This window comes from Cricetulus griseus, chromosome 7 (genome assembly GCF_003668045.3).
Source record: "Cricetulus griseus strain 17A/GY chromosome 7, alternate assembly CriGri-PICRH-1.0, whole genome shotgun sequence".
Taxonomy (NCBI): Eukaryota; Metazoa; Chordata; class Mammalia; order Rodentia; family Cricetidae; genus Cricetulus; species Cricetulus griseus.
In genome coordinates this window covers 91,229,534-91,253,822 of record NC_048600.1, presented here as the reverse complement: position 1 = coordinate 91,253,822, position 24,289 = coordinate 91,229,534, and the positions used below count along the sequence as shown (strand labels likewise).

General features: G+C 52.0%; 1 protein-coding gene across 9 annotated transcripts in view; it reads right to left on the bottom strand.

Annotated features, from left to right (window-relative positions):
* Positions 1-24,289, bottom strand: part of Myo18a (myosin XVIIIA) — a 103,440-nt gene that overhangs the window by 11,723 nt on the left and 67,428 nt on the right. For all 9 annotated transcript variants that reach the window (XM_035448311.1, XM_035448312.1, XM_035448309.1 and 6 more), the window contains 22 exons: positions 22,944-23,130; positions 22,424-22,667; positions 19,935-20,044; positions 17,912-17,977; positions 13,476-13,604; positions 12,735-12,878; positions 12,322-12,411; positions 12,077-12,196; positions 11,767-11,878; positions 11,081-11,208; positions 10,740-10,894; positions 9,072-9,195; positions 8,794-8,994; positions 8,086-8,196; positions 7,153-7,257; positions 6,709-6,855; positions 6,185-6,298; positions 4,722-4,838; positions 4,306-4,389; positions 3,734-3,871; positions 1,021-1,206; positions 521-660 (listed from right to left, as the gene is read on the bottom strand). In XM_035448311.1, coding sequence (XP_035304202.1) covers positions 521-660; positions 1,021-1,206; positions 3,734-3,871; positions 4,306-4,389; positions 4,722-4,838; positions 6,185-6,298; positions 6,709-6,855; positions 7,153-7,257; positions 8,086-8,196; positions 8,794-8,994; positions 9,072-9,195; positions 10,740-10,894; positions 11,081-11,208; positions 11,767-11,878; positions 12,077-12,196; positions 12,322-12,411; positions 12,735-12,878; positions 13,476-13,604; positions 17,912-17,977; positions 19,935-20,044; positions 22,424-22,667; positions 22,944-23,130 — 2,952 coding nt within the window. The remainder of the gene's footprint in view (positions 1-520; positions 661-1,020; positions 1,207-3,733; positions 3,872-4,305; positions 4,390-4,721; positions 4,839-6,184; positions 6,299-6,708; positions 6,856-7,152; positions 7,258-8,085; positions 8,197-8,793; positions 8,995-9,071; positions 9,196-10,739; positions 10,895-11,080; positions 11,209-11,766; positions 11,879-12,076; positions 12,197-12,321; positions 12,412-12,734; positions 12,879-13,475; positions 13,605-17,911; positions 17,978-19,934; positions 20,045-22,423; positions 22,668-22,943; positions 23,131-24,289) is intronic.

Sequence of the window (24,289 nt, the reverse complement as noted above, 5' to 3'; positions counted from 1 at the left end):
GCCCACAGGATGGGACCTGAGCCTGAGGCAGGAAGCAGGGAGCTCTGGGATCTACCTAGGTCCCAACCCCACCCCCACACTGCTGGTCCTGTGGATTTGTGACTTTCCCCTCAGCCTAGGACTACAAATCTCTCTCCTCATTCTCCAAAACCATTCCCTGGGTGGGTTTTATGCGAGAAAATCTCTAGCACAGTAACAAGGTACCACAGCCCTTAAATCTCTGCTCTCCCTAGAGTGGGGCAGGCACCATCGGAAGTGCAGCTAAACGGAGGAATAACTCATGGGGAGCAGGTACCAGAGCCAGGGCTTTGGGAGGCCTGGGAAGGAGAGTATGTGTGTGTTTGGTGTTGGTGGGGGGTGTGCGGAGAGAAGTACCTAACCCCTAGCACCCTCAGCCTCTCCCATCTGGGTCTTGTACTGGGAGGGTAATTGAAAGGTTGTAGCTGTCACCTGGGGCCCAGATTCCACTGTTCAAGAGAGCCTTTACCCCACCTGAAACGCCATAGACTCTGCCTCTCACCTGTTGATAAGGTCCTCATTCTCATCACTCTCCATCTCGTCCTCAATGGCGGCTTGCAAGTCCCCAATGCGCTTGAACGCCAGCTTTAGATCAGCCTGCAGGCTTTGGTTAGCGGCTTCCAGACTCTCCAGGTCCATCTCCTAGAAGGGGGTGGGGGGTGTCTAGTGTACAGGAGGGCCGCACTGTCCCCGGTATCTCTGAAGGAGCCTGGAGCAAATTTCTCACTGCCAGGCAGGAGCTACCCTGGTGCTACCTGAAGCCTCCAAAGGGTTCTCTATTCAAGGGCTACTAGGCTGCCTGGGTGGAGCCTTCTGGGGTCACCCTTGATTCTCTTGCCTGTTCTCAGGACTGAAATGTCCCCAACTAAAATCCAGGGTGAAGTAAAACGTATACGTAACAGGACTTGGGAGCTGAAATGCCCCCCCCCCCCCGAGTCCAGGGTGTACTTAGCAGTGTACTGGGGGCCTCCTGCTTGGGACCCATGAGGAGCAGGACATTACCAGCTCATGTTTCTTGCGGCTGGCCTCGGCCTCCTTCCTGGCAAGTTCACTCATCTCCTCCTTAGTGTCCCGGAGCTGTCGCTGGAGCCTCTTGTTCTGCTCCTTCTCCCGGTTCTCAGCTGCAGCGCGATGGTCCCGTTCCTCAGTCAGCTTCTCCATGTTTTCCTTGAGCCGATTAGCCAGGCTCTGGGTGAGCAGGTTGAGAAGAAAGACCACCAGGTAGGCTGTCAGCCAGGCAAAGGGGCTGTTGGCAGGAAATCTGGCCAAGCTCTCTGGTCCCCCTACTCAGCTATGGCTAAGAGATGCAGGAGTTTACTTCTTCCTACCCCTACCCCAGCCCTTTTTGTGTCTTCCTGTGTGTGTTGGAGCACATGTGTATAGGCCAGAGGTCTACCTGTATTATTCCTTATGTGGCATCCATCTTGTCTTTTGGGACATGGTCTCTTATTGAGACCTAGAGCTCATCGATTAGGCTGTCTGACTGTCTAGCAAATCCAGGTGATCCTCCTGTCTTTGTTTCCCAGTGCTGGGATTACAAGCAAGGGCACTATACCTGAGGTTTTTGTTTTTTGTTTTTTTCCTTTTATTTTTATTTTATGTGCATTTGAGTTTTGCCTGCATGTATGTCTGTGTGAGAATGTTGTATCCCTTGGAACTGGAATTATAAACAGTTGTTAGCTGCCATGTAGGTGCTGGGAATTTAACCCAGGTCTTCTAGAAGAACAGGCAGTGCTCTTAACCACTGAGCCATCTCTCCATCCGCCTAGACTTGGCTTTTTATGTAGGTGCTGACTGAACTCAGGTCCTCATTTGAGCAGGGTGAGTACTTTACCAATTGATCTGTCTTCTTAGCCCCTGAGCTTCTCTGTCTGTTAAAGGGGAAGATGACACCTGTATCTAGGGGTCTTTGGAGGACGAAGGAAGGTCGTAATGAGAAGGCAATCAAGAAGAGGAAGGGCTGTGGTTACTCTTATTACTGCAGAGACTTGAGCAGGCTCTAGGCAAAGGCTGGCCTGTCATATAACTGTCTCCATGGTCATCAGGGATTTTTCAGAGATGCTGAACTCAGAGGCGACAGCCAGTGTTCGTTCAGAGGTGACTGGCTCCACTGTGAGTGTCTGATTAAGAGACATGGACAGAGCCATCTCTCTTAGCCTTATGACTCTGTCCCTGCCAGGCAGGAGGATCCTAAGCAGGAAATAATTTGGAGTGGAGGCAGAGTATAAGGAAGGACTGAGTCAGTGCCCGGGGTCACTCTACCACTGACTCCGCCCTGCCTGGTATGGAAGTGACAGGCCCAGCCTACAGGGTCACTGGGGATGAGTCTAAACCACAATATTGCCTTTCTCAGTAGAAGAGAGTCTGAGGGGAGGGGCTGCAGCCTGAGAGAAAAGTGAGGTGACAAGTTCAGGAGTTAGAGCCTTTATCCACCCACCATCAGGGGCTTCCTCTGGCCTCAAGCTGCAATGAACCCTTTCCTGTGTGTGAGGTGGGGACTGCTCTGGGGTCCTGGGGGCAGAAAATAAGCTACTAAGTTCCCTCTAGTTCTGTCTGGTTTTCCATGTTGGGAGTTTTGTCCACACTCCTTTCCTATGACCAGGCTGGGAATGCCCTGGGCTGTCTGTCTGCCTGCTTTCACCTCACCTATAGCCTGCTGTGCAACTGACGGACTCACAGGGGAAGGGGCAACAGAGAAGCTCCTCATCCACCACAGGAACATGTTCCCGGGCAGGCCTGATGATGTCTGGACAGATGTCCATAAGCTCAGAAGGAAAGAGCTTCAAGACAAGACTACAAGTGAGGGCTGGAGAGATGGCTCAGAGGTTAAGAGCATCGGCTGCTCTTCCAGAGGTCCTGAGTTCAATTCCCAGCAACCACATGGTGGCTCAAAACCATCCATTATGAGATCTGGTGCCCTCTTCTGGTGTGCAGATATACATGGAAGCAGAATGTTGTATACATAATAAATAAATAAATAAATAAAATCTTAAAAAAAAAAAAAAAGACTACAAGTGAGCACTCAGACACAATTCTGACATCTCTCACACAGGTTGGGCTGGGGCACACCTGGCACAGGAGACCAGAAGAGGAAGGGACCAAGGTGGAGAATGGAATGGCCATTGGGTTGGGGGGGGGGATCAAAACATGGATGAAAAGAGGCCAACCAAAAGAGAGGGAGGGGCTCAAAGAAAGAGGGGGGATGAGGAAAGAAATGAAAACATTGGAAGAAGTAAGGAAGAGGTGGGACAGTCACAGGGAAAACAGAGGAGCCGAGCAGGGCTGGAAAGGGTGACAGAGGCGAGGGAAGGGGGGAATGCAAGAAGGAAGGGGAGAAGAGGAGAGAGCCATGAGATGAGAACAGACTTCAGCCCTTAGAGCAGTGGTACCATCCGCTGCATATTTATGACCCTACCAGAGAGTGAGTGAGGGGGACAGGAGGGGGAGCTCGTGGCAGAGGAAAATATGAAGACGAAAAGCTAAGCTGCTCCGGTCCCTTGGCGGAAAGCAAGCACGGATACAGAATGTAAAATAGGCAGGCTCTGCGGGACCCAGAGAGCAGGCCAGGCAGGCGGGAGGGGAGCTCCCGCCCTGTCAGCTGGCCTGGCAGCTTGGCAGAGGACTCTGAGGAGTGTCCCTGGCTTGCACAGCCCTTCAGAGCATGCGTGGCTCCAGCCACTGGGGCAGCTTTGCTTGGCTTGGAAGCTGAACCCACCTCCAGACGCTTCACTTGGGTCTTCTCGAACTCCAGGCGCGTTTCCAGCTCCCTGATCTTTGCTTCTTGCCTGCTGACAAGGGACTTGTCTACCATGGACTGCTCCAGGAACTCCACCTGGCTCTGCAGGGCTTGTAGCTAGGGGTAGGGGGAGCAAGAGAAGAGTGAATTGAGTCCAGAAGGGGTGGGGGGCGGTGTCAAGCCTGGAAGAGGCAACATCACCATGGCGACTAGAAGGCCAAGGGAGGGAAAGATACACAGAGGAGGGTGTGAGGAATGCCTCCCTCCCAGCCCCCAGCAAAGGCATCCCCCACCTGCCCCTGCACTGGCACTGCTCTTGCCCTTCTGAGAGGGAGGAGAGAGGTAAGGACCAGGGAGGGAATAGAAATGTGAAGCGAGGCAACCAAAGCCAAAACATCTACCATGGTGATGTGGCCGTAAGCCTAGCTCTCCCTGCCGGTTCACACTGCTCTTGTGGCTTACTGACGGAAGAGAGAAACACCCTCCACACTAGAAGATCAAAGCTTCATCCCCACTGAACTCTCACGCCCAAGGGAACCCGGGGTACCCACCTTCTCTTGTAGCTCTTGCTTCTCCTTGTTGGATTCTTCTAGCTGAGCCTGGAGATCGTTCATCTGTGCCATGTCCCGGGAGGCCTGGGAAAGGAGGGAAGAATGGGGGAAAGGGTCCCCAAATAGAAATTCAGCCCCTATCTATCCACTGAGGGTCAGGGCACCTAGACTCACAAGCTATATCTCGCCAAAGAAGTGTCTAGAGCTGGGCATGATGGTGCACACCTTTAGTCCAGCACTTGGGAGGCAGAGGCAGGAGGATTTCTGTGAGTTCAAGGGCACCCTGGTCTACATAGTGAATTCCAGGGCAGCCATGGCTACATATCTCAAACAACAACAACAAAAAAAGTGTCTAGCTGCAGATCTATGAGATGGCCCAGAGGATCGTAACCATGATGTCATTCCTGGCAGGGTACCTGGGCCACAGCTGCCTTGTGCTTCTTCATCAGCTCGTTCATGTCCTCCTGATCCTCTTCCAGCCGGTTCTGGATCTCATTTTTCTCACGCTGCAGGCGACTGAGTTGCTCCTCCAACTGGACAGAGGCAGGGATAGATCAGAGAGCATCAGGTCTGTGTCTTCAGGCCCAGGGGTGGCAAGTCCAAGCCTGCCCCACCCCATGCCACCTTCTCCTAGGTGGAATGATAGTAGGGTAGGGACATGATATGTTGGAGTGAGTTCCAGAAGCAGCGGACCCTTCTGATGGGTTCTGGGCAGGGAGATGAGGGACAGAGCTGCTTGTGTGGGATGGCAAACCCTGGGCTTCAATGTGCTAAATGGCAGCTGCTTTCTGGAAGCTCTTTCAAGGCTAATGACAAGGTAGAAATTCTACCCTTAACAAATGACCCTTCGTCCCAGAACATCAGCCTGACTGGCATGCACTCTGCCCACATCAGGCCTCAGGGAAGGACCTTTCAAGCTGGTGACATCCCTTGGCTTGGAATTTGTTTGCCCTGGGGGATGGCCCACTCTTGGGTCATTCAGCTCCCCCAGCTGGCCTTGGGGGAGGGGAAGAGACAGGTACCAGCAGCTTCAAGAAATGAATGAATCTATTAGCCTGTAATTCCAAACCCAAATGACTGCGTTGGTGCCTTCTCTGCCCCATCCATCTTGTTACTGGGCTGTGGGGAGCTGGGGAAGCCTCCGCCAAGAAATTTATTAACTCAGATTTAAATAAAATGGTAATTTTATAACAGCCTTTTTTAACACAATTAAGGAATTTGAATTACTCACCTGGAAACTGCTGAAGAGCACAAATGTCACAAGATAAATCAAGCCTGTGAGATTGGCATCTCTCAGGGGCAGGGTGACTAGCTAGGGGCCATGAAGCCAACAGCCAAACTCAGCCTCCTCCCCTGCCCCGTTCCTGGTCTGAGGAGGTACGGGTGGTGGCCACATCCCAGGAGTGAATACTCAGCCAATGGATGGACCGTGGGAGAGGTGGGGAATTAAAAGGGAGGCATTAAATAAAAGCTCTAATTAGCTGCCGCCTGGGCTTGTCAGTGGGCTGGGCAGGGGGAGGGAAAGGAAGCCTCACCATCCTGTCCTCGTATCGATGCTTCTGCTAATCTCGAGGCACCTGTTTACATCCCTCAGCCACATTAGCTGCCTTTATTTATGGTTCCAGGGCCTGCGGCCAAGCTCCCAGAGGCAGGTGGTTAAACAGGGAGATGTGCACCCAAGCTGGTTCCCTCTTCTGCCAACCCTCCCTCCTCTCAAGACTGCTCTGAGTGGGGGAAAGCAGAGGAGGGGGTGGGGATGGGGTGCTCTGTCCTGCAGAAATCCCTGGCATGAAAGGACCTGTATGCGGTGACAGCCACTCCTGTCATGGTTCAGCTCTTCCGCAGCCCCCAGCCCTGCCCTGTGCGCCCTGCCCCTCACCGCTGTCTTGGCTTTGGCGATGTCATCAATCTGTAGGTGCAGGTCTTCCATCTCTACCTCCATTGCTTTCCGTGCTTTGACTGCTGCTGCACACGTGAACTCCGACTCTTCCAGCTGGACACAGAGTCACCCCCACCCAGGGGACAAACATCAGCCATGCTGTGCAGGACACTGGCTCACAAGGGAGGAATCCAGGCATTCTCCCTGTCCTCTGCCACCTCCTCCCAGTTCTTCATAAACGGCAGTCTAATAGCCATGGGTGTGCTGTGGTGCATACATTGTTCTCTCCTCCAGTGTGAACACCCTGTCCACATCACCCACGGGCCTGGCAGTCACGCTGTAGGGCATACACAGACCCTGCGGAATCTGGCTGCTATGGGCAGCTTCTGCCCCACATTCCAGCCATCTTCCCCTTGAAGGACTTAAGAGCCAGCAAGAGAAACGAGCAGTAGAGAAGATAACTGAATAAATAAATGAGCTTCCTGGTTGCCCCTGGAACCAGTGGAATTAACTGAGCACGGTACCTGGTTCTTCAGCTGGGCAATCTCCCGCTTGCTGGGGGCGTTGTTCTTTAAGTGGTCCAGCATGATCTGGGCATCTGCCAGCAGCGCCTTGGTGCGCTTCAGGTCTTTGCGCAACCTCTTTTCTGACTCAAAGTCCCGCTGGTTCACCTGGGGGGGACACCATTCCGGAAGGCAGTGAGCTCCACCAATGGACTTCCTTGAGTCCTTCCCATGCTGACTGCTAACCTTGCCAATCTTCACACTCTCCAAAATGAGCAAGGATGCTTCCCTCGGCATGTCAAGATCATGCTGGCTAATGAGAAAGGCCTGGGTGGTGGATGATGCCCTCATCAACCCCTGTGATTTGGTACCTGCTGTGGAGCAACTCCCCATGCCCGGCTCTCTGTCCTCAAGATCCCCAGTCTTAGGCTGGTAGGTCAGGTAGCTGTAGGGGTTCCCACGCACCTGGTCACTGAGTGTGGAGAGCTTGCTCTCCAGCTCCCGCTTCTCCCGCAGTGCCTTCTGCTTGTCTTCATACTCCTCCTCAAGCTGCACTTCCATCTGTTTTAGCTGAGGAGTCATGGGGACAGAGGCTCGTTGTTCTTAGTGTGCAGGGGCAATAGTCCCTTCTCATGCTTAGTGTCCCATCCCAGAACAACAGGGCAGGACTGAGTGAGTGCAGGTGCTGGAGGCGAACAGCAGGTCACAAGCAGCTTCTGCAGCCACAGTAGACTGCGTACTGAGTGAGGAGGATGGGGACTGTCCAGCTAGGCTGGCTGACCTCAGGCAACCCCAGGGAGGGGGGCACAAGAAAGGCTTCTCCTTGACACAGCTGGCGAGGAGCTATGACTTTTTTTTTTTTTTTTTGAATTACAAACAAGATTGAATTACATGACAATTCCAGTTCCCTTCTCCCTCCCTTCCTCCCCTACCACCCCCCCAACTAAAACCCTACCTATAGCATATCCTTTCTTCTAATCTACACCTGACTCCCTCATAACCTCTGCATCCTTCCTCTTCTTCCCTTCTCATTCTCTTAGCTCCCTCCCCCCTCTTCCCATGCTCTCAATTTGCTCAGGGGATCATGACCCTTTCCCCTTCTCCAGAGGACAAAGTTTGTCTCTCTTAGGGTCCTCCTTGTTTACTAGTTTCTCTGGCAGTGTGGATTGTAGGCTGGTAATCGGGAGCTATGGCTTTTTAAGGGCCCAAGCTTTTCTACAGACTGAGAGGCACAGCCTGAGTCAGGCCTGAGTCCTGAAAGGGGAAGTGCTGGTCCAGAATAGCAGTAGAATACAGGAGAATAATGTGGAGAAACAAAATCCTTCACTTGGAAGCAGTGGTAAAGAACACGCCCTTGCACCAGCCCAGGAAAAGCCCCAGAGGGCCCAGATGCCATACCTTCTTCTGGCATGACTGCCGGGCCTCCTCCACCTCCTCGTCACGACTCTCCATCTCCTTGGCATGGGTCTGTCTCATCCTCTCCATCTCCATCTCCAGACGCAGCTTGGCCTGTGGGTTGGGAGTCAGGACTGGGTTCCTTTCCCGACAAGGTCCTGTCTAAAGTACAGCTCTCCCATATTCGGGAGCACAGGCTGCCCCCATCACAGTTCTCTTCATGCTCAGGAGCCCAGGCCAACTCTATCACAGTTCTCTTTGCCTGCTCACTCTTTGCTCCAGCAAGCTGTGCCTCCATACCAAACACCTGGCCAATGCTCAGGAAGAGGCTGGTCGCTGGAGATGATCTTGAAACTTTCTCCCCCTGGGCAGGGTCCCCCTGAACTGACTTGGCTGTTTAGTCACATGCTCAGTTGGCTCCTGGCCCTCTGGTGGCATTATCTTCCCATTCTTTCCTCACTAGATCCAGTCCAGATCTGCTTTTGTGAAAAGCTCTATGACAACTTAACTATCTTCACAGTGTGGCTGGCACAGACCAGGCACTCACACAACATTGTATGAGTAGGTGAATGAGTGATTGGGAGAATGAATGAATGAATGAATGAATGAATGAATGAATGTGGGCCTTGCCCTTCCCTGCCAGTGCCCTGTGCTGATGGTGACACTGCACCCTGCTGCACCTCAGCCCTCCCCTGACTAGCCCTCTGGTACCTGCTCCAGCATCTGGATGCTCCCAGCCTGTTCATCCAGCTCCTCTTCCTGATCCTTGACCTTGGCCTCCAAGTCCCGGAGCTGCTTCTTGACCTTGGCCAGAGAAGCCTCATCCTTGGACTCTTGAGAAGAAATGTCCTGGAGCTCAGCCTCCAAGGAGACGACCTTCTGGGTAAACCCCGCAATGTCCATGTCTTTTTCCTAGAGCGAAGGGGAAGGTGAGGTTGGCACAGGGCTGTCCCCAGGCCGTGGGGGAGACGGAGGGTCAGCCCTGGTACCTCCAGCTGCTGCTTCAAGCCGAAAGCCTCAGCCAGGAGCATGTCCTTCTCCCGCTGAAGTTTCTCCCTCTGCAGCTTCTCCCGCTGGGTCTCCTCCTGTGCCTGGGAAAGCTCACTGTCAAACCTGTGTGGGAGCATAGTGGCCTCATCAGAGAAGGACAAAGTCTAGCTCTCCAGTGCCTAGCAAGCGCCAGGAAGCGGTGTCACAGATGGAGCAAGACACCAACAGGTTCGGGGCTTATCGGTCAGACTACTGAATGCTTCATCAAGTGGGCCTAAGAGGGTCCCACACACTGCTTCTTGGAAATAGGCAGGCCAAACCTTGCCTCAGGAGACACGTCTCCATTCTCCAACAGATCAAAGAATAAGGTGCCAGGGTGAGAGCAGAGAGGCATTGGAATGAGTAGAAATGACAGCTCACTCTATGAGCAACTCAGCAACTGCAGATACAGCTGCTGGCTTCTACCCTGCCTCTGGCATCTGCCTCCGGCCAGTACCACCCACCTCAGTAGTCCCAGAGTCACCACCAGGGCACCCCATGCTGGGCTGGGCAGCATTCCCACCAGGCCCGGCTGGCAATGTGCTCTAAGAGGCACTCAGGAGCCTCGTCCTCTACTCCTCCACTTGCCAGCCTTCCATTTCCTGCCCAGTGACTCTAAATCGGGAGCAAACTGCTGAAATCCCTCTTACCCCTTCCCTGCATAGCTAATCAGGTTCCTGCGGAGGAAACTGCACAGCACCCCACCCTATCCCACAGCAGAAAAAAGGAAGAAAACCCTGGGCAGCCAAAACCTAATAAGTGGCCCAGCAGGGAGCACAGAGACATGGTAACTAGGCCAAGCTGGCACTGTTGTCGGGTGCTCATGAAGGAGGGGTTCCTGTTAAGAGTGCCACCTTTAGGTAAAAAGACAGAGTGGGGTTAAAGAGCACGAGAAGGGAGCTGCCTGGCTGTTCTGGGAGGGACAAAAGACCTTGCAGACAGCCTTGTCCTCCTCAGAGCAACAGGAAGCAGTTAGCAAGGAAGGTGATGGGGAACTGGGGACGCACAAGGTAGGAAATTCATACTGGGAGGAGTGGGCTCTGTTCTGCCCCTCTCACCCCCAGGGTCCTGGGGTGAGGCTGCCCTTCACAAAGGTAACTGGAACCTTTCCTGATGCTGGCAGAGGGGAAACAGGCACTGTTCCCGCTCCCTGGGGCACCCCACTGTTCCCAGGGTGTGTGGACTCCTCACGCTGCTAATGAAGGCGTCCCATTCCCAGCCAGGGAAATTAATTTAGATTGGATTTTCTCCTGTGAGGGCTGCCCCCCTCCTTTGTGTCATTACCATAATGAGATGGAAGTGGCACGGTAGTTTAATGACATTAGTCAGGAGAGTGTGTTTGTGTAGTGGGGTAAGTGAAAGCGACTCGGGCAGAGGAGGGGGGCAGGGGCAGGGGCAGGGACCTAGTGGTTCTGGACTTGGCTAAAACATGTCCTTTTTGGTTTGGGACAGAAGACAGGTACACTTTGAGTGGAACACATGTGAGTAGAAGAGAGGCCTGAGATTTATGGCCTTCCAAGTAGACATGGCCTGAGTCCTCCTGGGAGATCAGAAGTGAGTCTGTTTCACATGCCAGCACGAATGGCCATGCAGGCCAGGCTCTGAGAGCACAAGACAGGACCACCCACCTCCTCTGCTTCTTCTCCAGCTCATGGTTTCGGACTTGCTGGCCCTCCAGGTGCAGCTTGGTGTCCTGCAGCTCAGCTGTGAGCCGCTGGCACTTCTTCTTGAGCTGCTGTAGTGCCCGCTGACTCTCGTCACTATCTGCTTGCAGGTCCCCAAGCTAGAGATGGAGAAAGGGTGGATGGTCAGCAGCCACCAAGAGTTCGGGGTAGAGGACAAGATCAGCCATCCTTTCAGAACCTAAGAGGTGATTCCCTAAGGGGAGTTCCTAGCTGTCCTTTCAGGACTGGCTAACACACCACTTCCCCTGTTCCTCTCAAGGTCTCAGTTCCCTGGCCAGCCTCACCCGCCTCTCCAGCTGCCTCCGACTCTGCTGCTCCACCTCCATCTTGTCTTCCAACTCTTGCTGGAGCCGCTTCTTGGTGAAGTCCACCTCCCGAACAGCACGCTCATACTTCAGCCGCCACTCTCCCCCTGCAGGGCCGAGGGGGCAGACAGCTCCATTCAGAGTTGTTGAGGGTCCCCAGGAAGGGGCAGGGGACAGAAGGAGAGGGGTAGGAAGGAGGAGTGGGTGGAGCCAGCCAGAAAGATGTAGGAGTATTTCTGAGATGATGGCTAGAAGGAACCACTATCAGGGGAAAGTCTAGAGAGGGTGACTGGGGGACCTGTGCTCTCTTCTTCCTGGAGGCCTCCGGGACCATGGCCCTGGTCATTACCATAGCAATTCAACCTATTTATTTTCAGCTCCTTGACATTGTGGTTCTGAGATTCTTGTTTGTTTGGTTTTTGAGACAAGATCTCCCGTATCCCAGGCTGTCCTTAGGTTTATGTCGTTGATGACCTTGAACTTTGGTCACCTGGGATTACAAGCATGTGTCACCATGCCTGGTTTTAGCAACTCTGCCTTCTCATCCATGTATTATATTTTCATATTAACATAGCTCACAGAAGGGAGACAAGCCTGGACAGGGTGTGTGTTTACCCAGGGCTTGCCATTCAGGCTTCCGCCTACCTCCTGCACGGCAGACCCACCTGCATCATCGCCATCCACTTCCCCGTTGATCTCTGCCGCCCGGATGAGCCGGGCCTCCATCACCTCCATTTCCATAACTTCCATTTGCTTCTTCAGTGCATCGTACTGGGTCTGAAGGAAACGGCTTGTAAGCCTTGCGAGTCTTCCCCTTGCCTGTCCTACCCAATGTCCTGAGCCACACAGGCCACACGCTTACCCCAGACAGACAGAGATGCCGAGCTAGCAGAGGAAGTGCCAAGTGGCTTTGGGGAAGCTGAGTGTGGCTGTGGCGTCACTAGCCTGCTGCCTTCACCCTGGCCCTGCTCTCACCTGTAGCTCCTTCATTTCCTTCTCAGCTCGAAGCCTCTCGGCTGTCTCGGCATCCAGCAGCTGGGAGGCGGACTCTCCTGTGTTCCGCTCATCTGTCAGCTCCGATGTCAGCTCTGAGATCTGGGGTTGGGGGAGGGGGGGTCACCAGTTGAAGTGACTGCCTCACTCAGCCAGAATGCCAGGGTTCATGGGTCAGGGCACTTTGGGACAGTGGGCCAGTCTGTCTGGTGACTGGAGTCACCCACCCGGGTCTCCAGCCGGTCACTGTTGAGCCGAAGCTCATTCCTTTCTTTCTCCACCTTCTCAAGCTTGCTGCGCAGTTGCTGGATCTCCTCCTGCAGGGAGGAAGGAGACAAGATGAGGCTCTGTGAGGGGTAGAGACCCCAGTTCTGTCCCCTGAGGACTCCTCAACAGGAGAGGCTCCCAGGATTCATGACCCCTAGACTCTCCTCCACAAACAGCGGATGCTACAATTTTATCCTAAGAAGCTACCGAGGGCCCATACAGCACTCCAGAGGGACATCTGCTTGGTGGGCATAGTTCAAAGACACCAGTTCTTTCAACTAATTCTAAGAGCACCTTAATCCAAGACAAGCCAGCAAGACCCTTGTATACATGGAGTCCCTCCCTGGACCGGCTGGCCCTGCTAGTCACGCACGTCTTTGTTGCGGATCTGTTCTTCTGACAGCTGAACTTGGATGAGGGGCCGCACAGTGGTGAAGAGCTTCCACCAGGGCCAGTCCTTCACCCCTTTGTTCTTCTTGATGTTCTTCTGCACACAGCGAATGGCCAGGTCCTGGATCTGCAGTTGGGGTTGTCACATGGCAGACTTTCAGTTCCCTGGGCCAAGCCATTTCCCACTGCCAGAGCAACCAGGACCCTTTTCATGCCCACCTTGGCTCCCACATTGCCCCACCCCTCAGAGGGTAGGCAGTCCTGGGAGCAGTGCATGGGACACTCGTGTCCCACCGTCATTAGGAATAATTTCATCTGCTTTATTTGCTGCCTGATTATTTCCAGCACCCTGGCCTAGCTGTGCTATAAAACCTAATCTTGCTGAAACACAAGAGGCGGCAGTGCTGGCTGTTTTATGGACTTGCTAATAAGAAAAGGAGTCGCTGACACAGCTCCTTAATCTTCATAGAGCAGCCCATGAACCACAGCCCACCTTTGCCTGGGCCCGGCCTCCCCCCTCCACCCCCTCCTGGCCAGGGTGCCTGTCCACACTGCTGGGCACTCAAGCATGGTTCCCGCCCTGGCCCAGGCACGGTGCTCTTGGGAGGTTCCCACCTCCTTCTCAGATGATGGTAACTGCTTGACCTCCCTAGCATGTATTCTACACGCCCTCCCGCTGGTCCTCTGCAATGCCATCTAGGCTGGGATGTCCCTGGAGCAGCACCTTTCTCTTCTTGAAATGCTGGCGCGAGAGGTAGCCCCTGCAGGCCGCTTGGAACAGGGTCAGGTGCCTGCTGGTTTGCTCATCTCGCTGCTCTTCCAGCCGTGCCAACGTGCCTGCCCGGAAGAACACCTATCGGAGAAGAAGCCTGGTAAAAGCTGGAGACTGGGCTGGGGCAGCAAAGAAAGACAAGAGGAGGTGCCAGAGGGACAGGCAGCTGGCACAGGGAACCAGCAGGCTAAGGAGTGTGGACCCCGGTTCAGGAAGAGCCTGAAAATCCACTTGCCCAAGAGCAGAGGGGAGGTGCCCTAGCAGGGCCAATGGGGAAGGGCCAGGTCCAGGTGGAAGGCTCTGGGTCTGGAGGAGTGAGATGGGAAGTCTAACTTCAAAGGAGAAAGGACAGCAGCACAGGGGCAGAGAAGAAACCTGGGGCCAAGGGGAACAGGAAGCTCTCACTGGCCAAACAAGGAGGGGGGCCCTTCAGCTATAGCCCTGATCACTACACCCAGTGCCTGGCCCTCGGCAGCGCCCTAGCACAGCTCCAGCCACTTGGGCTCAGGTGTGTCTGGGTGTAAGAAGATCTAAGAAGCTGCATATGGGGGAAGACCAGAGTGGGGGTGAGGCTTCTGCCCTCCTACCCTCCTGCTCAGCTTCATTCCAGCCACCTCCTCTTTCATGTCAGCGCCCCACCCCTACCCCCACGTTTCAGTTTCACACTCTCATGAAGAAGCTGGTGAGGTGAGGTGGGTGTGAATCCAGGACCTGTCATACAGGTTTGGGGGCTGGAAGACAACTGTGTGGGGAACCTGCTGGGTACCCGACACCCAGCTGTTCCTCTCAAGCTTGCTGCCCTGTGTTGGCCTTGTAAGAGACAAGGAGCAGGTGATGATGACTCCGGTGTCCTTGAGAAGCAACAGGGGTACAAGGTACATAGCTACTCTCACCTGGTACAGGACCAGTGAGATGGCTAAGCGGCCAAGCTGAGTTTGATCCTCAAGATGCACATGGCAGGAGGAAGTAACTGACTACCTCAGGTTGTCCTGACCACCACATGCATACTGTGGCACGCACACATCCACAAATAAAGAAACAAATAATAAATAGATAAATGTAACTTATCCGTATAAAGAAAGACAGTCTGGAGAGATGGCTAAGCAGTTAAGAACACTACCTGCTCATCAGGAAGACCTGAATTTGGTTTGAAGTACCCGTATCAGCAAAATTGCTGTAACTCCAGTGCCAGGGGATCTGATGCCATTTTCTGACCTCTGTGAGCACCATTATACACATGGCATACACACACATGCATACACACATATAAGCAATAGATCTTAAGAAAGAAAATGAAATTCCTTTTTGTGGGACAGAGATGGGAAATCAAGAACAACACGGGTAATAAGTCCTTATAGGGGAAGGGTCCCAGAGTCCCCTCCAGGGAAGGAGTAGGGAGAGAGCCTAAACCCAATGAGAATGTTGCATCTGGTGACTTCACACAAGCCTCATCCTCTGAGACTAGCTTTGGAAAAAAAGCCAGCTCAGTCCTTGTGATATTGCCTCAAATCCTACAAACTGGCAAAGTGGGACTTTCCATGTATCTTAAGTCTGACTCACACCTCAGTTTCCGGTAATATATGAACCACTAAGAGAAGGGATAGCTAATTTGTTCCTCGGTCAAGAAAACATGCTTGGTTAGCAAACAGGGAAGCGGGGGAGTATTGGCACAGAAAGAAAGAACAGCTCAGAAACACAATTAAAAAGAATGGTCTAGGCCAGGGAGTAGTGGCACCTGCCTTTAATCCCAGCACTCAGGAGGCAGAGGCAGGCAGATCTCTGAGTTCCAGGCCAGCCTGGTCTTCAGAGTGAGTTCCAGGACAGCCAAGGACTACACAGAGAAACCCTGTCTCCAAAAGCACACACACACACACACACACACACACACACACACACACACACACACACACACGAATGGTCTAAAGGCTACAGATGCAAGCCTCAAACCCCTTGAACATTTGTGGATTTGAGTCATTTGAGGGGACCTAAGGAGATGGCTCACCCTGCTAAATGCCTGTTACACAAGCAAAAGGACCTGAGCTCAGATCCCCAGCACCCACATAAAAGCCAGGTGTGGTCTGATTTGTCTGTAACCCTGGTATTGGAGACTGGGGAGGGGGCAGATAGAGTAGGATCCTGTAGCTTGCTGGCTAGCTAATCTAGCTAGTCAGTGAGTTCCTAACTCAGTAAGAAACCCTGTCTCAAAAAATCAAGATGGAGGGGTCTGATGAGGTAGCTCAGTGAGTTAAGTCACTTGCCATTAAACCTGAGGACCTGAGTTTGAGCCACATGGTAGAAGGGAATAACAAACTTTTATAAGGTGTTCTCTAATACAAGGGTGCTCATACATACCCACAGCTCTACTCTCTCAATAAATAAATAAATAAATAAATAAATAAATAAATAAATGTAACAAAAATAATTAATAACGATAAATAAAGCAGAGAACAATGGAGGAAGACACCAGATTCATTCCCTGGCTTCTATTCAACAGCATCCACTACAAGCACACATGTGTGAACACACATTTACACACATACAGAAAAAAAAATTCTGATCCCTTTGAGTATTAGGTAGAAGACTATGGTCATTGCTTCCTCAAGAACCCATTAATGCAAATTTTACAGGAGGCTCTCAGACTCCCAGAGACTTTGCCTGACCTTTCAGGGCCCAGTGGCCTCTAATGGGGCTCCTCCACTGAAGCATTATAAGCATCCAGTCCGTGCTCACCAGGCAGTGAGTAAGTACAGCCGGAAAGCTAAATCTTTTTGTCTCAAAGCAAACACCTAACCTTGCCCCCTTTCCCCCTGAGGACCAGTTGGCCCGGTGGCTCACCTGCCTCAGCTTGGCACCTGGGAAGAATCAGGACAGCCGAGGGTCTAAGATGTGGCCAGAAGAAGACCAACCTGTACAGGCCTGTTCCTGCCTGAGATGTGTCTGGGAACCTGGGAACTGGCTTGGAGGAGTGCCACTCCCAGTACCAGCCAGCAGTGGTCCAGCCTGCTAGAGGGGTAGGAGCTTACAGAGAAGCCTGGGTGTGAACTAACCTGAGAGACACTGAACAGCTAAAGGAATGGTTTTGACTGCAGGCAGCCCAGCTGGCTGCTTCGGAGTCTCAGAAAGGGTGTGTGTGTGTGTGTGTGTGTGTGTGTGTGTGTAAGGTGACCAGAGAGAAAGGAGGGGAGCCAGATATCATAGACAAAGCAGAGACCAGAGCAGAAAAATGACACCAAAGGGGTGGGAATAAATACAGAATAAGGAGAAAAAGGAAAAGCAATATAACCAGGGCAGGACCAGAAAGCAATATAACAGGGCAGAAGGGACTCTGAGGGCCCAGTGGAAAATGATAAATCCAAGGACACAGAAACTGAAATGAGAAGACACAGTGAGGGGAGGGTCAGGAAAAATTGAGACCTTGACTCAACCTGCAGACTACAGGACACAGGACAAGTAGCTTGTATGTATGCCTCTCCCTCCACCTCACCCTGTGCAAGAGGCTTTGCTTTGTTTTCGTTTTTGTTTATTTTTCGAGACAGGGTTTCTCTGTGTAGCTTTGGAGCCTATCCTGGCACTCGCTCTGGAGAGCGGGCTGGCCTCGAACTCACAGAGACCCGCCTGCCTCTGCCTCCCAAGTGCTGGGATTAAAGGCGTGCGCCACCAACGCCTGGCGCAAGAGGCTTTGTGATCAGAGTTCCTTTCCTCTTTGCTGACAGAGGAACACTTCCATGACTCTTTATCTGGCTGCCTCCTGCCCTTCTCCACGCCAGTTCACCAGAGCACATTTGAGCACAGCCTATCCAAGCTTTTTTTTTTTTTTTTTTTCTGGTAGAGAGGTAGGCAGGGCTCCCTGCCAAAAGGAAGACTGTTCCTGACCCTTTAGTATGGAACCAGGGCCAGGTATGCCTGCCTTTATGCTACATGTTCCATTTAGATGAGGAATTTGGCCTGTGGACAGGTAGTGGTGGCCCTGCTTACCATGTCCTTGCTTGTTCTTCTGGTAGCACTCTGGAGCTTTCTTCCTACCTCTGGCTTTTCCCAGCCCCCTCCCTCCAAGCCCAGCCCTTCTGTCTCTCACTCACTCCCCACATGGGCCAAGTTCAGGGCCATGCTCCAACCCACTCAGTTCTGACATCACAGAGGTTTCACACTCCTGAACCAGTCAGCTATCCTGGCGAGAATGTAAAGTTTGCTGGAACTGGACCATCTGTACCCTGGCTTCTGGCTGAAGAAAAGGTGGCTCCTGAGTATGGAGCTAGGGAATGAGACTCAGAAGGGACACAGGGAGATTTCAAAGTCTGACTGAGCAGCAGAATGGGGAGGGAGGGCCAGCCATCCGGCTAGGGTCACCAGGAAGCAAACACCTGGCTGCCCACCTGTGGGCCACTTACCCGACTCAGGCCCATGCAGCAGCTGCTCTTTTCCAGGTCTAGCGACTCCAGCAGTTCTTCCACAGCCTGAGGAGAGAAAGGCTGCCATCAGATCCTCACAGGCTCTCCCCATCTCCATTCACTGGGCCCTCTCTGGGTCCCTCCTAGAAAGCCCATCGTTTCTTCCACAAGCCCCTCAGGTAAGTTTCGGCAGTGCCAGCCACTATGTCCACTCTGGGGACCAGAGGTAACTAGAAGAGGAACAGATTGTGTTGCTGGAGAACAAGATAAGTGGGAGGCAAGACAAGCAAAGTACATAAAAAAGGCACGGGACAGTTGGGAGGGGCTGTGAAGGACCCCAGAGGAGGACTGCTTGGTCTGAGAATTTAACTACCAGTTATGCCACCAACTTGAGCAAAGGCCTGGGATCACAAGAGGAGAGTACATGTTTTGAGAGGGAGGGGCGAGAATTAAAGTGCAGCCAAGGTGTGGGAAGCCCTGTGTGCCTGGGAACTCCTCGTAGTTTTCTCAGGAAGGGGCAGAGCCAGATCTGAAGAGGTCACCCACAAAAGCGGGGAGTATGTGAAGAAGAAAGGCTTGAGAGGCAAGAGCATGAGTGGTCTGAACGTGCTCAGTGTGGGGTAAAAGGACACAGAAATCCAGAGGCAGCAAGAGAAGTGTATGCTTGGAGTGCAGGAGAAAGATCTGGCTGAGGTATTGATCCGGGTCAATCAGTGTATATGTGGTAATTGAAGTGATGGGTTTGAATGAGGTTGTCCAGGAAGAGAGACTAGAATAAAAAATGGATAGAGTATTGAAGAATGCAGTCTTTACTGACGCAGTGAGTGGAAGCAGGAACCTTTAGAGGGACCGAGGAGAGCAGGGACAAAGGGAACTGCACAGTGGCAAAGGAGGCAAGCAGGAAACATTCCAAAACATCAGAGCTGTCAGTAAAGTCACATATCAGGAACTCCAGGGACAGCCAAGTGGGTGGCACACACATTTATTTACTCCTGGTACTTGGGAGGTAGAGGCAGATGGATCTCTGTGAATTCTAGGCTAACCTGATCTACATAGTGAGTTCCAGGAGACTCGGGACTACATAGTGAGACCCTGCCTCAAAAAAAAAAAAAAAAAAAAAAAAAAGTACAACTGAAGAGGTGGCTCAGCAGTTAAGAGCACTGACTGTTCTTCCAGAGGACCTGGGTTCCATTCCCAGCACCCACATGGCAGCTCACAACCGTCTGTAACTCCAGTTCCAGGCCAGAAGATCTTATGCCCTCTTCTGGCCTCCATGGGCACCTAGCATGCAAATTGTGCACATACATCCATGCAGGCAAAACAAATACATAAAAATAAATGAATAATTTTTTTAAAAAAATTCAAGGAACAGAGGATAGAAAAATGCCCAGTGGCTCTGGCAACATTGCGGTAACAGGGAGCCTGAGGCCAGTGCGCAGGGGAGGAGGTCTCCTCTATTCAAGGAGCCTTTTGGCTGCCTGAGGAGTTGCCTCTAGGGGTCAAGGAGGCAGTGTAAAGTGATAATGGTACTTCTGCAATCAAGAGTTCACTGTTCTTGATTGTAAGAGGCCCAAAGACTTATAAGCTCTGGGCACCAAAGTAGACTTGCCGTCAGCCTCCTCCTAGGAAGGATGCTCGCCCAGCTCCAGATAGCTTCCTACTTCAGGAACCAGATCCTACCATGGAAGCCATGGCTGAAGGACCATCAGTGAGATACCCAAAACAATAAATCCTAGTCATCTACTTGGAAGGCTCTGGCATGTTTATTCAGTGTGACTGTCTGGCTTCCTAAAGCACAGATGCCCAAATCTTTGGCCTCCGATAACAGTGGTTCCTCCCCAGTCCCTGCAGCTCATGCCCTGAGCCACCTTCACACTGCCACAGTGTTGTGTCTCTGTCCTAACCCTGGCCGGCTGGAACTCTATAACCTTGAGCAAGAGCCAGCCTGCAGTGTCTAGGAAATATAGGCAGAGGACTCCGAGTGAGTGAGGGGACTGCAAGGATCCTAGAGACCAAAACCTACCCGCTTCTCATCCATCACTATATAGTTGCGCCCATGTTTCTTGGTCAGGTGTGGAGCCAGGACATCAAAGCGACGGCGGAACTCAGAAAATACCATGTGGTCTGGGTAACCTGGAGAGAGAACCAGAACCAGATCCATCAACACCTTGCTTGACTACATGAGGGGGGTGGGACAGGGAGGTCCAGAAAGGACAGACCATCAGAGCTATTCCACAATAGGATATGAAGGCTTTCACTCAGGGTGTGGCCCCAGGTTCCATTCCCAATATCACAAAATATATATTAATTATATATATATATATATAATAATATATATATATTAATTTATTTTGTATATATATATTATATATATATATGGAGAGAGAGAGAGAGAGAGAGAGAGAGAGAGAGAGGGAGACCGGGGCTTAGAAGTTCCTTTGTGGTCAAGGTCACATGGCTATAAGGAGCTGGGTCTAGATTCCAGGCCAGCTCCCACATCTTTCATTAGCTATACTCTGACGTCCTATTGTTTTTCTTTATTGAGTCTTCAGGGTTTCAGTCTCTGCATTATCAGAATCATGCACTTGGGAGGGTAGAAATCATCCTAGAAGTTATCTAGACCTCCCTAGATAGGGATTGATATCCCCCTATCAACCATCCTCTCTGATCTTCATTTGGAAGCCTTAATGAGTGGGGGCTCCCTTTTCTATCATGAGCTAAAGAACACTCCAGGCCCATCTTTGCCTTAAACAGGGACCCTGGACCTTATTCCATATGGTAGTCATGGAGACAAAGTCAGAAAATATATATTGAGCACAGCTTGGCTCACTTGGTGAACACTCAGAGAAATGGGATTTCCCGTCTCCTGTCTCCTGAAGCAGGGTTACAGAAAGAACTCCCTCTTTGTCCTACTGTGACCTTGAGTTTAAAGCTAAATGACCAAAAACCCTGAAATTCTCTTTTCCTAAAATGTGTCTGGGCTTGAGGTCAAGGGAAGGGTGAGATGGCTTCTGGCTTGGAACAAGGTCAGAACAGTGGATAGCAGGAAGTGACCCCAATTGTACCGATCTCACCAGGGCCCACAGAGGGGGGCTGAAAGGTCTGCTCCTCTAGACTGTAACATTTCAAGCCAGAAAGGGATCCCAAACAGAGCTGCTTCAGCTTTCAGCCAAGGAACCTGAGGCCTGAGACTGGAGCCATTGGGTTGCCCGAGGTCCCAGTGGCTGTGGTCAGAGGCAGAAGTGGAGTTCACACCTGGGCTGCTGACAGCCAGCTGGGGGCTTACTCTGGCCAGCAGCTCTGGGAAATCCTCCAACTGGGAGACGAGGGCTGATGCATGTGCCTGATAATTGAAACAGGAGGCGGGGGCTGCTGAGGGGCCAAGACAAAGTGAGCTATTGATTGTATCTGAATTGCAATTAAATTGATGGGCCAGGATAGCAGTCTGGACGCCTGGCATCTTAATTAATCATCAGCGCTATCGATGGTGGCTGGGGGCCGGGGAAGGGGGAGGCTGCTGCCGTTGGCCTCATCGATCTGCTTGTTTGAGTAAAGCACATTGATTTTGGTTCAGAGCGGTAACAATCTGGTTTTGAAATAATAAACACCAACTCCATATCAAGACATGGGGACAGATCGATGATTTATTTAGAACAGGGTAGGGAGCCTGCTTCCTGGCTGAGGAAAAGCGAGGGTATCCATGGGAATACCTCAAGGGGACTCATCTGCAGGTGGGTAGGACCCAACCTGCACTTCTATTTGGGGGGCGGGGAACAGAGCAGAAACCTGGCAATTCCTAACTTCTCAGCTCGAGAGGCCTGATGAGCCAGCCTGGCTGGAATCCAGCTCCGCCACTGGGTGACCCTGGGCATGCTCCTTAGCCTCTGCGAGCCTTCCTCCTTATTTAGGGGTGTTAATAGGTACCACCTCATGAGGATGCTGTGAATTAAAGTGTGTAAGAGCTGGGAATAGCACCTGGTGAGTCATAAATACTGTATGGATGACAACTGCTACTACTGTCATCCTTGTCCCCTCCTGAAGCTGGGTCCATTAAAGGGATCTATCTGACCTTTCTTGGGAATTTTAAGTACTTCCAAGAGATTTAGCACCTGCTTTCCCCGTGGGTAGATGGTGCTGAAAGGGCACTGAGTCTTCTGTCTGCTACTACGGGCTGAGTTGACCCGCCCACACTAGGGATGATGGGCAAGAGGAGTCATGAGAACAAATGTTTGGGATGGTCTGTCTGTGTGTGCGCACGCGCACACACGTGTCTGCACGGGCGTGGTGTGTGCCTGTGTGCAACTGTAGGACTTGAATGAGAAAGGGAGAGGGGGAGGAGAAGAATCCCAAAGTAGAAAGGAATAAAGCAAAGGGGAGCTGGGAACAATGAGAAGAAAGGACCTTCAGAAGAAAGGGACCTCAAGCCAGTCCCTAGACAGGACAGCGGCAGGATGGGATCTGGCAGCTCCAGAAAGAGCGCCAGAACTTGGTGGAGAGGGAAGGTGCCCTCACCTTGGCGGTACATGCGCATTGCGTCAAGCAGGCGGGATCCCCGAAGCTGGGCTCGGAGGAGGGACACATCCAGCTGCAGCAGCCCAGCCTCACAGGGGTCTCCAGGGGGCAGGTCCAGCTCACTGCTGCTGCTAACTCGGCGGGAAGAGGCAGATCGGGGTTCCCCAGGCCAGCCCTCAGCCACAGGCAGGAAGCAGTGCACAAAGTGCATCTTGGACCTCTTGATGGTGTCAATGAGGGCATCCTGCCAAAGGGAAAGGGACCGACCTCAGTGCTCTGATATCTAGCATCTCCATTCTTCATGGGGTAGCTGCTGGTCTGCCACCTGTTAGGACACTGCTAAGCCTGGACATCTCTGCCCTCCTCCAGCCTGGCTGGCCAGTCATAGTAGCAGCACCAAAAAAGGCAACCCCACTAGCAGTGATCAAAACAGGTGGATCTGGGTGGGCACTGATGCCATGAGGGCAGTGAGTGCCTAACTGCCAGGAGAAAGAGACCTGGGGCTTTGCAGAACACTCACCACTTGCAGCTTAATCTGTATGCACAGTGACTTCTTCTTGACAGCTGCCATGCCAGTGGTAAAGGTTTTCCTCATGCTAGTCGCCCGGCGCAAGGCCAGCTGGGAGCCGCCCTCCAGGCCCGCAATAGAACCTGAGAGCACTGTGGCACTGCCTGCCCGGCCTAGAAACAAGTTGCTGATGATCTTTCTGCAGGGGGAGGCAAGGCCAGAAAAGGAGTTAGAGCACGGGACAATAGAAGCTGTATACCCTCCATCCCCCACCCCTCCACACACAATATGGCTGTGGCCAGGGGCCTGGGCCATCTTTGCTGGGGCAGTATGTCCTATATCCTACAGCAAAACTAGAAGAAGAAAAAACCCAAGATAGACAGAGGTCATGCAGGCAAGGATTGGGCAGTGGGGGCAACCCAGTGAGGGCAGAAGACAGTGTTCCTAATATTAGAGCTCAACACACTATATAATTAATCTATGTGTTTCATCTCTTGTTCATTACTTCTCTTCCACTAAAATGCAAACTCCATAGGGCAGGGGTGTGTGCTGCCTTCATTGCTATCTGTCTAGCAATGTCCCTGTCTACAGAGGAAGCATCAACTAACCTATGGCATAAATGAATGTATGATGGAGCTTATGTGATTTCTGGATTTTAAAATAATCTTTTTAGTTTTTAAATTTTGTTGAGGGGTCTGAAGAGATAGCTCAGCAGTTCCAAGTGCTGACTGATCTTGCAGAGGACCCCAGTTCAGTTCCCAACACCCATGTTAGATGGCTCACAACCACCTATAACATCAGCTCTGGGGGCATCTGATGCCCTCTTCTGGCCTCCACAGGTACCCAATATACACATAATTTAAAAAAATAAAATCTTGGCTGGCGGTGGTGGTGCCCACCTTTAATCCCAGCACTTGGGAGGCAGAAGCAGGTGGATCTATATGAGTTTGAGGCCAGACTGGTCTACAGAGCAAGTGCCAGGACAGGCTCCAAAGCTACAGAGAGAAACCCTATCTTGAAAAATAAAAAATAAATAAATAAATAAAATGTAGCCAAGGATGAACTTGAACTTCTGACTCCCTTGTTTCTAATTTCTGAGTGCTGAGGTTATAGGTGTGTGCCACCAAGTTTGCTTTGCTGACTGTAGTGTTTCTGCTTTCTCTAAAGAGAATGAGGGAGCTGTTCAAACTGTTAGAAACTACAGGCATCTCTAACCGTATGTCTTCCATCTCTATTTCTGCATGTGATTCCTGTGTCTCCAAGGCCACACGGCCTTGACTGTGGTCTCTCAGGGACTGGGGGCTTATCTGCCTCGCTGGTGATGGGCCCCTTATGTGTCACCAGAGGAAGGGAGCCCA